This window comes from Neltuma alba, unplaced genomic scaffold (genome assembly GCF_004799145.2).
Source record: "Neltuma alba isolate B1F8T4 unplaced genomic scaffold, ASM479914v2 tig00011343_pilon, whole genome shotgun sequence".
In the NCBI taxonomy this organism is placed as follows: Eukaryota; Viridiplantae; Streptophyta; class Magnoliopsida; order Fabales; family Fabaceae; genus Neltuma; species Neltuma alba.
The window spans coordinates 86,950-101,043 of NW_021636044.1; the positions used below are offsets into that span (position 1 = coordinate 86,950).

General features: G+C 35.5%; 1 protein-coding gene across 1 annotated transcript; it reads left to right on the plus strand.

The window, feature by feature from the left end:
* The first annotated feature begins 4,278 nt into the window (after positions 1 to 4,278).
* On the plus strand, positions 4,279 to 8,784 carry LOC114712311 (probable pre-mRNA-splicing factor ATP-dependent RNA helicase DEAH5). The gene is made up of 2 exons (XM_028896830.1): positions 4,279 to 7,696; positions 8,047 to 8,784. Exons 1-2 carry the CDS (start codon positions 4,542 to 4,544, stop codon positions 8,438 to 8,440), a joined length of 3,549 nt encoding a protein of 1,182 aa, XP_028752663.1. The 5' UTR covers positions 4,279 to 4,541; the 3' UTR covers positions 8,441 to 8,784.
* The last annotated feature ends 5,310 nt before the right edge of the window (positions 8,785 to 14,094 follow it).

Below are 14,094 nucleotides of genomic sequence, written 5' to 3' on the forward strand. Positions count from 1 at the left end.
AAAAAAAAAAGCTCCAAAAAAATCAAAATGAAAATGGAACTGAAGAAGGCGACGGCTAAATCGAAGAAAGCGTGAGGAGATGCCGAGTTCCTAATGACGGCAGGGGGCGAGTGAGTAAAGTTTCATTCTTTCTTCTTCTTCCTTCCTTTGCTCTGTTCATGGAATGGAGTCACCTGCCATGAAATCGAAAGCCCAAGTGCTGTGTCCAGATTGACTTCCTTGCTTCTTCATAACAGCCAGCTTTTGGCTTCGATTTCGGAAGAACTATGAAACATCTCATACCTTCGACGTCTCGATTTATCCAAACATTTTCTTCATGGCTCTTTACCCACTTTTATTTTCAACTCTCTGAAGTTTCAGCTTCTCTCACCAGCCGACAATGTCATCTCCTGTGAACTAAGTTGATTGGCTAATTGAAAAATCTCACTCCTTTTCATTAATTTTTTTGAGAAAATGACAATAAAATACCACTTGAATTCTAAAAAGACAAATAAGGTACCTGAATAAGCAAAATGACAAATAGGGCATTGGGTACCAATCTGGAATTCATATTTTCGGTCAAAAGACCAAAATGCCCTGATAAAATGCGGGAAGACCGACGCTGAAAGTGAGAGAAAGGAGAGAGGAAGACCAAAACTTTTGTAGTCAAATTTAGCGTGAAATTTTATTAGTTTTTACAAACAAGTTGTCTATCTCCTGAAAACAGGTTGCAAAACCCATAAACAAAATAGTCACTTTCACTACAAAAGTTGTAAATCACAATATGTATTTTGTAAAATTCATAATTAACTACATGTATAGTCAAATTTACCATTCACGTAATGGGATTTACTAAAAACCAGCAGGCATATGACAGCAGTTACGTTACGTAATTGCTTGCCATTGTTTTCTGATTTCTGCTTCGGTTCACTCCCTCTCTCACTACAAATCCTCTTTCTCACAACCAAAATCAACAATCTCTACAGAATGATGATGCGAAGGAGTAAGATAATAGCATTTCCAACGTTCTTCTTTCCTTCTTCCCGCATTTCATCAGCGTCGGTCTTCCTCTCTCCTTTCTCTCACTTTCAGCGTCGGTCTTCCCGCATTTCATCAGGGCATTTTGGTCTTTTGGCTGAAAATATGAATTCCAGATTGGTACCCAGTGCCCTATTTGTCATTTTGCTTATTTAGGTGTCTTATTTGTCTTTTTAGAATTCAAATGGTATTTTATTGTCATTTTCCCAATTTTTTTCCTGCCAATAAATAAAACAAAGAAAATTGTTGATTTGGAAGAAAAATGAAAGCTTGAGTTGTTTCATTTCAAACGTCTAGGGGTCTGTTGGCTTAATGAGAAGAGAGAAAGGAAATGGATTTTAATAAAAAGAAGGAAAGAAGAGGAGAGTAGAAAGATTTTAATATTATCTTATTTAGATTTATAAAAAAAGAAGAGAAGGGGAGGAGTTTTAATATTACCTTGTTTGGTTTATGAAGGGAGGGGAGGGAAAAATATTTTGACATGTACAATGTTGTCCTTATTTTATTTAAGATATGAACAATGGTCATTATATGACAAAATATGGGTGTAATAGTCATAACATGACAAAATATTTTCATTTCCTTTCAAATCCTCCCAATTTTGGAGGGAAGGTTGAGGAGGGGAGGGGAGGGGAAATTTTTTATAATTTTCTCTCCCCTCCTAAAATTTGTGTGTTGCCAAACAAGAGAAAATAATTAAAATCCTTTCTTCTCCCTCCTCTCCCCTCCAAATCCCTCATACCAAATACACCCTAAGGGTATGTTTGGCTCAATGAGAGAAAAGGGAGGGGAGGGATTTTAATGGAAGGAAGGGGAGGGGAGGGGAGTGGAAGGATTTTAATATTATCTTGTTTGGATTTATAAAAAAAGAGGGGAGGGGAGGGAAAAACATTTTAATATGGATAATTTTGCTCTTATTTTATTTAAGGTGTGGGCATAATGGTCACAACATGACAAAATATAGACATAATGGTTACAACATGACAAAATATGGGCATAATGGTCATAATATGACAAAATATTGCCCTTTCCCTCCAAATCCTCCCAATTTTGGAGGGGAGGTTAGGGAGGGGAGGGGAGGGGAAATTTTAAAAAAATTTTCCTCCCCTCCTAAAATTTGTGTGTTGCCAAACAAGAGAAAATGATTAAAATCCCTCCCCCTCCCTCCCCTCCCTCCCAAATCCCTCATACCAAACACACCCTAAAGGTCTGTTTGGCTCAATAAAAGGAAAGAGAGGGGAGAGATTTTAATGGAGGGAAGGGAAAGGGAGAAGAGTGGAAGGATTTTAATATTATTTTGTTTGGATTTATAAAAAAAGAGAAGAAGAGAGGAGTTTTAATATTACCTTATTTTGTTCATAAGGGGAGGGGAGGGAAAAATATTTTAATATGGACAATTTTGCCCTTATCTTATTTACAATATGGGTATAATGGTCACAACATGACAAAATATGGACATAATAGTCATAGCATGACAAAATATTACCCTTTCTCTTCAAATCGTTCCAATTTTGAAGGAGAGGTTGAGGATGGGAGTGGAGGGAAAATTAAAGGGAAAATTTTAATTTTCCCTCCCATTCTAAAATTTGTGCGTTATGAAACAAAAAGAAATACTACCTCTGGTCCTAATTATAAGACCCAGTTGACTTATTTGAGGAGATTAAGGAAGTAAGTTAAGTTAGTTATTTGTAATAAATAAGTGTTGTCATTCCTAAAATATCTTTGCTAATTAAGTATATTGGCTAGAACTATCATTATTAGAAGGATTATCTTGGAAAAAAATGCATAAATATGAGAGACAAAATGGATTGGGGTCTTATAATTAGGACCAAATAAAAAGTCAAACGGGGTCTTATAATAAAGACCGGTGGTAGTAATTAAAATCTTTCTCTTTCTCTTTCCTTTAATCCAAATCCTTTAGACCAAATACACCATAAGCGTGATAATAACTTATTCAACAAAAAGCTAAACGGATTGGGTAGAGCAAAGCAGGGAAAATAAGAGAGAGCTATTAAATAATCGGTAATGGAAGTTTCAAGAATGAAGCAAATTAAAATCAGAATCATCTCCTTGATGGGCGATTAAGGGCGATGATAAAGAGGAAGATGTCCGTTTTTTCCAGATTGTTCTTCTTCCCCTTACATTGATTGATTGTTATCTGGCTTTTGGTTTTCTTGTTCATGGACCGATGATGATGATGGGGCAGGGACATTTTTCTTTTTACTTTATTTTCTTTCTTTTTCGATGAGGGTGATGATGATGTGGCTTAATATATTGTCCATGGCAAAGCCACCTAAGCATTATTGGGTCTACGAACTTGAGCTGTTAGGATCTGTTGAGGCAGGTCAGCATTACTATATTTTCGCCATTTTCGGAGGACATTACTCCAAAATATATATATATATATATTTTAAGATATTCACAGCTTCGAAGTGAATATTTCCGGGATAAAAAATGAAGCTTGTCTTTTTTTCAGTTCATAAAATTTAATCTCATTTTAATTTTAAGTATAGAATTTGAAATAAGTGATTTTGATTATTAAAACCTTATTTTAGGTGAACCAAAACGATATCTAATCTTAGATATTAAAATCATTGACAGCAAATTTTAAAGACCAAAATCAGGGGTTAAATTTTAGGATTTAAAATGATGTTAACCCTTTAATCTTTTTTAAATAATTAAGTTTTTATTTTTTTAATAAATATTTTTTTTTTAATCCTTTTACATAGAGACGAGTAGAGCATTGGGGAGGACGACTGACAATATTTTGTTTTTTTGTTTTTCAAAATATAGACTGTATAGTACATAAGTCATGTATTTTATTTATAGGTACAATTTTATAATTTTAATTTTAATAAAATTTATAAATTTCATAATAATAGGAGATAATTAAAGAATAATAGAGATAATGAGAAATAATGTGAGATATTACCCATAATGGGGAAGAAACCACATAGATACTATTATATTACAAAGTGACAATATTTTTTATTCTTTTATGGATTACATGAAGCATATTTTCTATTTATAAGTTCAATTTTACCATTTTAATTTTAATAGAATTTACAGATTTTATAATAATAAAATAATTATGAGATGACGAAGATAATAGAAAATAATGTAAGATATTACTATTAGATAATGGAAGAGATACGCGGATCCTTTCTGCAATTTTATTTCTTGTGATCTTATCAGGCCTTGTTAACAGTTAGCAGCGCCAAAACAAACCCTAAGCTGTTGGTCATCTAGTATCCGAAATCCCTTTTTTAAAAAAAGGATAAAAATATAAAATACGACTCCAATTCACGAATTACATCATTTTTCATTCCAGCCAAAACACGCCTCGTATCGCTTATTTGATCCGATTTGAAGCCGCGATCTGCCCTGCTTCTCGGACGACCAGTTTGCCGCCGCCTATATTTGCCGACTTCTTGTTGATGCTGTGGCTATAAGCTTCTTTCTTCTTCCGTTTGATTCTCATCGAATCCTCTGGAAATTTGGGGTGCGTTATACAACATCCTCAAATGGCTATCGAGGAAGATGGACTGAAGAAGCTTGAGTACTTGTCTCTTGTTTCTAAGGTATGCACCGAGTTAGAATCCCACACTGGCACCGGTGATAAAGTCCTTGCTGAGTTTATCACAGAGTTGGGTCGGAATTCTGAGAATGTGGAAGAATTTGATGCTAAATTGAAGGAGAATGGAGCGGAGATGCCGGATTATTTTGTCAGAACACTTCTGACTATCATACATGCCATTCTTCCTCCCAAGTCCAAGCCGGAAAAGGAATCGAATAAAGATGGCGCCGCCGATGGAAAGAAGACTAAGTTTAAAGCCCTTGCGATTGCGGACGATAGCAATCGAGCGAAGGAACTCGATAAGGAATTAGAGATGGAGGCTAGACAAAACCATGGAGAGAGTGAACGGGAAGACGAGGATAGATACAGAGATAGAGGGAGGGATAGGGATAGAGATAGGAGAGACCGGCGTAGGGATAGGTACGAAAGGGAGGAGAGGCATAGAGAAAGAGACAGAGGCTATGAATATGAGGATGAGAGAAGGGATCACAGAAGTAATGGAAGACATGGGGATAGATATGACAGGCGTAGGAGAGATGGGCATGAGGAGAATCGATATGGAAGGGAGAACGGTGATGAAGATAGAGACCGGAAATCTCACAGGGATCGAAGGTACAGCTCTAATGAACCAGAATTGTACAAGGTTTATAAAGGCAGGGTGTCAAGAGTTATGGATACAGGATGCTTTGTCCAGTTTGATGATTTGAGAGGAAAGGAGGGTTTAGTACATGTTTCCCAGATGGCATCACGAAGAATTGGTAATGCCAAGGACGTTGTGAAGCGGGACCAGGAGGTTTACGTGAAGGTAATATCAATTTCTGGTCAGAAGCTGAGTCTATCAATGAGGGATGTTGATCAGCACACTGGGAAGGATCTTCTTCCTTTGAAGAAGAGCAATGATGATTCTTTTCGAATGAATCCTCAAGATTCAAAGGATGGGCCAGTAACCCGGACAGGTCTTTCTGGGATAAGGATTGTGGAAGAGGATGACGTTGGTTCTTCGCGCAGACCTTTAAAGAGAATGAGCTCTCCTGAGAGATGGGAAGCAAAACAGTTGATTGCTTCAGGTGTTTTGAGTGTTACGGAGTATCCGACTTATGATGAGGACGGAGATGGAGTGCTATACCAAGAGGAAGGAGCCGAGGAAGAACTTGAGATTGAAATGAATGAAGATGAACCTGCTTTTCTGCAAGGGCAGAGTCGGTATTCCATGGACATGTCACCTGTTAAGATCTTCAAGAATCCTGAAGGTTCTCTGAGTCGTGCTGCTGCATTACAATCTGCACTCATAAAGGAGCGTAGAGAAGTACGTGAACAACAACAACGCACAATGCTTGACTCTATTCCGAAGGATCTCAATCGGCCTTGGGAAGACCCAATGCCAGAATCAGGTGAACGGCATCTGGCACAGGAGCTTAGGGGTGTTGGTTTATCAGCCTATGACATGCCTGAATGGAAGAAGGACGCTTATGGGAAGACCATCACTTTTGGACAGAGATCAAAGCTCTCCATTCAGGAACAGAGGCAGAGCTTACCAATCTACAAATTAAAGAAAGAACTGATTCAAGCCGTGCATGACAATCAGGTACTAGTGGTGATTGGTGAGACAGGTTCAGGCAAAACAACTCAAGTCACGCAGTATCTTGCTGAAGCAGGTTACACTACAAGAGGTAAAATTGGATGCACTCAGCCTCGTAGGGTGGCTGCTATGTCAGTGGCAAAAAGAGTTGCTGAAGAGTTTGGTTGTCGACTAGGTGAGGAAGTTGGTTATGCCATTCGTTTTGAGGATTGCACTGGTCCAGACACTGTAATCAAGTACATGACAGATGGTATGCTTCTCAGGGAAATATTGATTGATGAGAGTCTATCCCAATATTCTGTTGTAATGCTTGATGAAGCTCATGAAAGAACTATTCATACTGATGTTCTTTTTGGACTGTTGAAGAAGCTGGTGAAACGTAGACCTGACTTGCGATTGATTGTCACATCTGCTACTCTTGATGCTGAGAAATTTTCAGGGTATTTCTTTAACTGTAACATTTTCACAATTCCTGGGAGGACTTTTCCTGTGGAGATACTTTATACCAAGCAACCAGAAAGTGATTATCTAGATGCAGCCTTGATCACTGTCCTACAGATCCATTTGACAGAACCAGAAGGAGACGTCCTTCTCTTCTTGACTGGTCAAGAGGAAATTGATTTTGCTTGCCAGTCTCTTTACGAAAGAATGAAAGGATTAGGTAAGAATGTTCCGGAATTGATTATTCTACCTGTCTACAGTGCTCTTCCGAGTGAAATGCAATCTAGGATATTTGAACCCGCACCTCCAGGGAAGAGAAAAGTGGTTGTGGCAACTAACATTGCTGAGGCTTCTTTGACAATTGATGGGATTTTTTATGTAATTGATCCTGGGTTTGCTAAGCAAAATGTATACAACCCAAAACAAGGACTTGATTCTTTGGTGATAACTCCAATTTCACAAGCATCGGCCAAGCAAAGAGCTGGACGTGCAGGGCGTACTGGGCCTGGGAAGTGTTACCGCCTCTATACTGAGGCAGCATATAGAAACGAGATGTCTCCTACTACTATTCCAGAAATTCAAAGGATAAATCTTGGGATGATTACTCTTGCAATGAAAGCTATGGGTATAAATGATCTTCTTAGTTTTGATTTTATGGATCCTCCTTCACCCCAGGCTCTCATTTCTGCCATGGAACAGCTGTATAGTCTTGGGGCATTGGATGAAGAGGGCCTTTTAACTAAATTGGGAAGGAAAATGGCAGAATTTCCTCTAGATCCACCATTATCCAAGATGCTGCTTGCCAGTGTGGACCTTGGTTGTAGTGATGAGATACTGACCATAATTGCCATGATTCAAACTGGCAATATTTTTTACAGGCCTAGGGAAAAACAAGCCCAAGCTGATCAGAAGAGGGCAAAGTTTTTCCAGCCAGAGGGTGATCATCTTACTCTACTTGCTGTGTATGAGGCTTGGAAAGCTAAAAATTTTTCTGGACCCTGGTGTTTTGAGAATTTTGTTCAGTCTCGATCTTTGCGAAGGGCACAGGATGTCAGGAAACAGCTTCTCACCATTATGGATAAGTATGATATCTATCTATCTACCTATCTATATATCTTTCTAAATGTTTTGCCTGACCCTTTGCTACGTTCTACTTTTATCTATGTTTTATATTAGTTTGCATGGCCAATTGTTTTGAGGCTCTTTCTGTTCATTTATATACTTGTTTTTCAGATTTTAAATTGCTTTTTTACCGTAGAAACTGATGATTATTCCCTTCATATAGGGGATCAGACTTCTTTTTTCCATTATTGTGGTTTATAAATATTTTTTTTATTTTGGTGGTTTGTGCCACTATGTTGCCACTAGTTCCTTTGCACCTTTAGACTGGCTTGATCGAACTAGTTTCTGAGGCACTGGCTCTGTTTTTCAGGTACAAATTGGATGTTGTAAGTGCTGGAAAGAACTTCACTAAGATCAGGAAGGCTATCACTGCAGGATTTTTCTTTCATGCGGCTAGAAAGGACCCTCAAGAGGGTTACAGAACTCTAGTTGAGAATCAGCCTGTATATATTCATCCGAGTTCAGCATTGTTCCAGAGACAGCCAGATTGGGTCATTTACCATGAGCTTGTGATGACAACAAAGGAATATATGCGTGAGGTCACTGTCATAGACCCCAAATGGCTAGTTGAATTGGCTCCAAGATTCTTCAAAGTAGCAGATCCTACAAAAATGAGCAAGCGGAAGCGACAAGAGCGTATAGAGCCACTTTATGACAGATACCATGAGCCAAACTCGTGGCGACTGAGTAAACGCCGTGCTTGATTTGTTTCTTTTGTTTCCTTCAGAAGCTATATCTGGGGTGCAATTTGACGCTGCATCTTGTTTAAAATGTAATTACATGATAATTTTGAATTTTCTAGTAGGAAACCTCAACTGATAATGCCATAGTTTAGAGATTATTTTGCTGATTTCTGGTTTTTAAGTCTCTTTGGTGAGAAGGATTTCATGGTGTACTTTTTCTTGTCATCATGAATCTCATGATGGATCTTAAGAGCATGGTAGCACTAGTATGTTCCCGGCTGACATGACTGTAGCAAGAAGGTTAGATTTTGAAAATAATTCCAGTTGATGATGAATGGGGTTATTGAACCTTATAAATTAAGTGACATGCATCTTATAGCATTGTACATTCCATGCACTATGCAGTGTACATTATATCGCTTTCTTCCTTTATTCACTTTTCTGTGATGCTGTTCACTGTTGAGATTCTCATTTAATGAATTGTGTTTTATCCCTTAAAAAAATTGGTGCGTATTTTCTGGTTTTACTGTTGGGTTTCTACATAAAGAATGCTTGCCCTTCTGTCTCTAGCTTTTGATTAGACTAATTCCTTCTTTTGCTTTTACCCATCCCTGCAATGCCTTCTTATCAGAGTCTTACCTAAATAGTCTTGTGCTTATTTTATGGTTTGAATGTGGTTTTCCATTAATAAAGAAGACTTGACTTGTGTCTCTAATGCTTTTGGGTACATTAAATTCTTTTTGCTTTTATTCCTATTTCTGCAGCGTCTAATCAGATTCTCGGATTAAAAATTATGTTTTTTGTTATTTCATAATTTTTTTGTGCTTATTTTATGATTTGGAATCCGGGGTTTCCTTGAAAAGAAAACGCTTGACTAAGTCTGCTCTCTTAGCTGTTTTTGCTTTTATTACCGTTTCTACAATGGCTGTTTTCAAATCCTCTCTTAATAGGAAAAGACTTGCCTTACGTCTGATGCTGTGGTTCTTGCAATGGAATGTTGAAGGTATGACAGTGGATGAAAGTGTGCAAGGAACCTTTACTGTTATTTTGTTGTATCAGAAAACAAACCTTTAGAAGAAGATCCTATGGTTCTGTGGCTTAATGGTGGACCAGGCTGGCTGGTCTTAGCTTTGATGGCTTCATCTGTGGGCATGATATAATCATTCCATTTTTATTTTAGAAACTGTTTTTTTTCCCTATAAAATCTCAGTTCGATCCTTCATAAATTATTTAGCATCACCCCTAATATTTTCATATCACTCTTGTATTACTTTAATTTGTGTTTGAGGCCCTTTAAATTTTGAAGGAGCAAAGACTAAGGGCAATCTTCCTACATTGCACCTCAATCCTTACAGTTGGTCAAAGATATCTTGTTTGAACCTTGGATGATGTTTGAAATTCTGAAAAGAATATATTTTTTGGGCAAAAGATACCGATTTTGGTCTCAGGTTTCAATTTCATTCCTTAATTAAATTTTACATATAAATTAATTTCTCTGCATTACAGGTCTCCAACATTTGATATTTCGATTCTCTTGTTGGTTTGGGTTTTCCTCACCCCAAGAATGAATCTGATTACAGAACTGGAGACAAAAAAATTGCCTCTGAGACGCATACTTTTCTCCTTAAGATAGTGATGGAAAAAATTGGACCATTTTCACAGAAATTGTATAAATCAATTACCCTCTATTATTTTTCTGAGATTGTTTTCCCTGAGTTCCTGCCCTTCTTTGTTTTGAAAGGTCATTTGCTGGAATTTTTGTGCCTACTCCTGCTTCTGAAATAATGTAATGAAATAGGTTGTCCTTTGGTGGTCGAAATTGTTACAATGTATTTGGATCGGGAATAAGGTACAGTTTCAAAGTTTTGAAGGGATTCATGTTGGTGTAGAGCCCAATCTGAGAATTCCAGGGTCTCTATCCTTGATCGATAAATATGTTTTCAAGCCTATGTTGCTGCAACCTGAAGTGATTTACATGCAGGGTTATATGGTAGGAAATGTTGTTACAGATGAAGATTATGGTGGCAATGCATTGGTTCCATTTGCTCATGGGATGGGCCTAATCTCAAATGATATCTGAGTTGCATTCTGAACCCTTGATCGTAGATGAAAGGTGATTTCTGTGAGTTATTTTCAAAAAAGTTACTGGATTAATCAAGCATGAATTAATATTTTGATGAAGATTTAACAAAGAAGCTGACATGGATTTTTTATCCATGTCATCAATGGGGACAAGAAGACTGGGATATAAAATCGTTGATGAATATTGGACATCCTATAATCAAGTTGCTAGGTATTTTTCACGCCATTTCTATTGGAGTCGAGTTACAGTGAAACATGAAGAAATTCTGCATCTAACAGTAGGGTAGGTTGAAGGAGCATATGAATAGGAATGACCCATGATTGTCATTAGATTTTGAGTTGAAAGATGGTATTATATATTTCTTGGTATATTATCATGAACATAACATGATATGTTAACATCAAACCTTGAAGCATTAAATTGGTCACAAAGCATGGATGACTTAATTCTCTTTACTTATTGCGGCCATGCTCAGTGACATGGAAAGAATCTAACTTTTCCGGCCATAAATGTTCGTTTGCATGCGTAACAATGTGTTAAAAAACTAGTTCTTGAGTTTCGTGTATTGAGATAGGAAACCATACATAATATTCCTGGTTCTGAGCACTGTGCTTTCATTGCTTTACACTGTTCTATGATATAAACCAAAAGAGTAATTGAATTTGAATTTCTACAAGAGCCTTTTGTGGGGTCTGCTTCTTCTTTGTTTTTTTGGGGAATTATAGGAGGCACATATTAATGACTTGTTGAAATTATAAGTAGGATTAAACCAGCAGCCTTTTTGGAAGAGGATGACAAAAGATGAGAGCGTGGTCATATTGCTTGAGCTTTTTTTTTTAAGAAAATAAATTGTACTTGAAATGACAAAGAATGAGAGTGTCACATTGCTTGAGTTTTTTTTTCTTCCTTTTTAATTATACTTGAAATCTGAGATTCAAAGCGTATTTTGAAATATCTCTGTATTTGGCATTTGCCTCAATAAATTTAATGCTGTCCTAATGAATTTTATCTATTAACCACAAAAATAGATATTATTGTTAGTTCAATTTTATTGATTGTTCCCTCATTATGCTAAAAAATCATGTCTGTAATTAGTGTATTTTATCTTGGAATCATTTTGCCCCTTCTATTAAAGGAGATTGTATTGTAACATCGACACAGCATAGCTTCCAAATATGATGTATCCAAAAGGGGAATAAAACCAATTGAAAATATCCAAATAAGCTAAGCTTGAACCAGACAAACAAGAGGAAAATAAGTATGAGTGAAAAAATGATTTCATATCACTTTTTATGGTTATTATGGACTTGCTTATTATTATTTGATATAGACAATTTTAATAAACACCAAGTGAAATACTACCTCCGGTCCTAATTATAAGAGTCAGTTGACTAATTTGAGGAGATTAAGGAAGTAAGTTGAGTTAGTTATTTGTCTTAAATAGGTGTTGTCTTTTTTAAAATATCCTTGCTAATCAAGTGTATTAACTAGAACTATAATTATTAGAAGGACTATCTTGGAAAAAATTGAGTAAATATGAGAAACAAAATGGATTGGGGTTTTATATTTAGGACCAAAATAAAAATCAAACAGGGTCTTATATTAAGGACCGGAGGTAGTAATACATAATTAAAATGATACATAAAAAGAGAGGCCTCTTTACATGATTGTATCAAATAAAAATAGTAGAGGCCTAAAAATAACAATAAAATTAGATAAAACAAAAACAAACCAAAAAACAATTTATGGACTTACTTATTATTACCTCCGGTCCTAATTATAAAATTTCGTTTGTAAACAAGTCCTAATTAGAAGACCTCGTTTGTAGACAGATCCTAATTATAAGACCTGGTTTATAGTCTACAAACAAGATCTTATAATTATGATCGTAAGTAGTATAATACATACAGATACATATATATATATATATCAACATAAAAATAAAATTTACAATAAATTACACTCCCTATCGTCCATATATGTAAGTATCAAAGAACCAAATTATGATGGTTAAGATGATGGGCAAGAGAGAGAAGAACCAAATCATGATCAAGGGGTTGTTAAATCCCCCCCCCCCCCCCAAAATATATCCTTATTTCTAAGATGATGGGTAAGAGAGAGAATAAATGGAAAAAAAATGATGGGGAATGAATTGAAAAAAAAAAAAACAGATAAGATAAACATGCAGTTAGTTGGAGAATAAAATTACAAAAAATCCATTAAATATTTAGACAAATACAAAGTGTTACTTACTTTATCAGTTTTATATTATAAAATCCAGTCAATTAAATTACGTGATTTAAAAAAATTGCTGAAACTTGTTAAAAGTAATAAATATATAGAAAATATGCTCCCCCTCTCAAATATGTTTTTATTTACAAGTGGACAGATGGGAGTGAGTAAAAAAAATTAGACAATGTGTGGAAAAAAATAATGAGTAGGTATATTAATGCGGGTAAAAAGATTAAAAATGTATTTAATGCATGTTTAAATGAATTCGACTAATATTATAAAAAAGGGACAAATAAATTCAAAATTTTAAATATTATAAAGAGAGTATGTAAATTACTATAACTAAGACAACTTCTTTACCATGGAGAAATGGGAAAATTGGGGATAAATCCCTTAATGAGAATTTAATTAGTACATGATACCTAAGGACTTTATGTAATTGAACGTTTTCAGTGTGCAACTTAACTTCCTCCATGTGCAATTCATCTTCCTCTATGTGCATTTATATTTTCTTGTGTCACATCTTTTCTTTGTGCAATTGAATATTCCTTATGTGCAATCTATCTTTTTTTGTGTGCAAGTTATCATCTTTATGTGCAAACTAGTACGATATATCTAAATAATATTTTGTGCAAACCATTTCCTCTATGTGCAACTCAATTTCATTTATGTGCAACCGAACTTCATCTTCTATGCAACCCATTATCTTAGGGATCATTTGTCAATTAATTTTCTAATAAAGGATTTATTACCAATTTTCCTAGAGAACAAAGAGTTAATGTTAAATTTAACTTTGAGTATAAAACTTCAATTTTGTTTTTATTTATTTATTCAAGCTAATCTTATTGATTGCTTATATTGGGAGAGTTTGGATCAGAGGCTCATTTCAAACAAAGGATTCAAGATGATATTTTAAAGAATACAAATACATATTTTTCATAAATAATTAATTTACCTAATTTAACTGTTAGCTAAGCAATACTGTAGCATAGTGGGTCATCACCTCGATCTCAGGAGGCCATCTTTCCCGATCCCTGTGGGGTCGCTCAATCACGTTCTATCTAAAAATTATTCATCCGATTCTTAATATAAGGCCCATTTAACTAATTTGATTAGATTAAGGAAGTTAGGTAAGTTAGTTAATTATAAGAAAAATGACACATTTTTCCTAAAACACTATAATCATCTTTCTTAATACCTCATCTTTCTCTTCTATTTGACTATAGTTGAGGGGTATCCATAAAGGTAATTTAAAAAAAATTGATAAATATGAGAAATAGATCTTATATTTAGCGTCAAAACCAACTAAGAATTGGTTACTATATTAAGTAGCGGAGGAGTAGTTTATTCAACCCCAGAC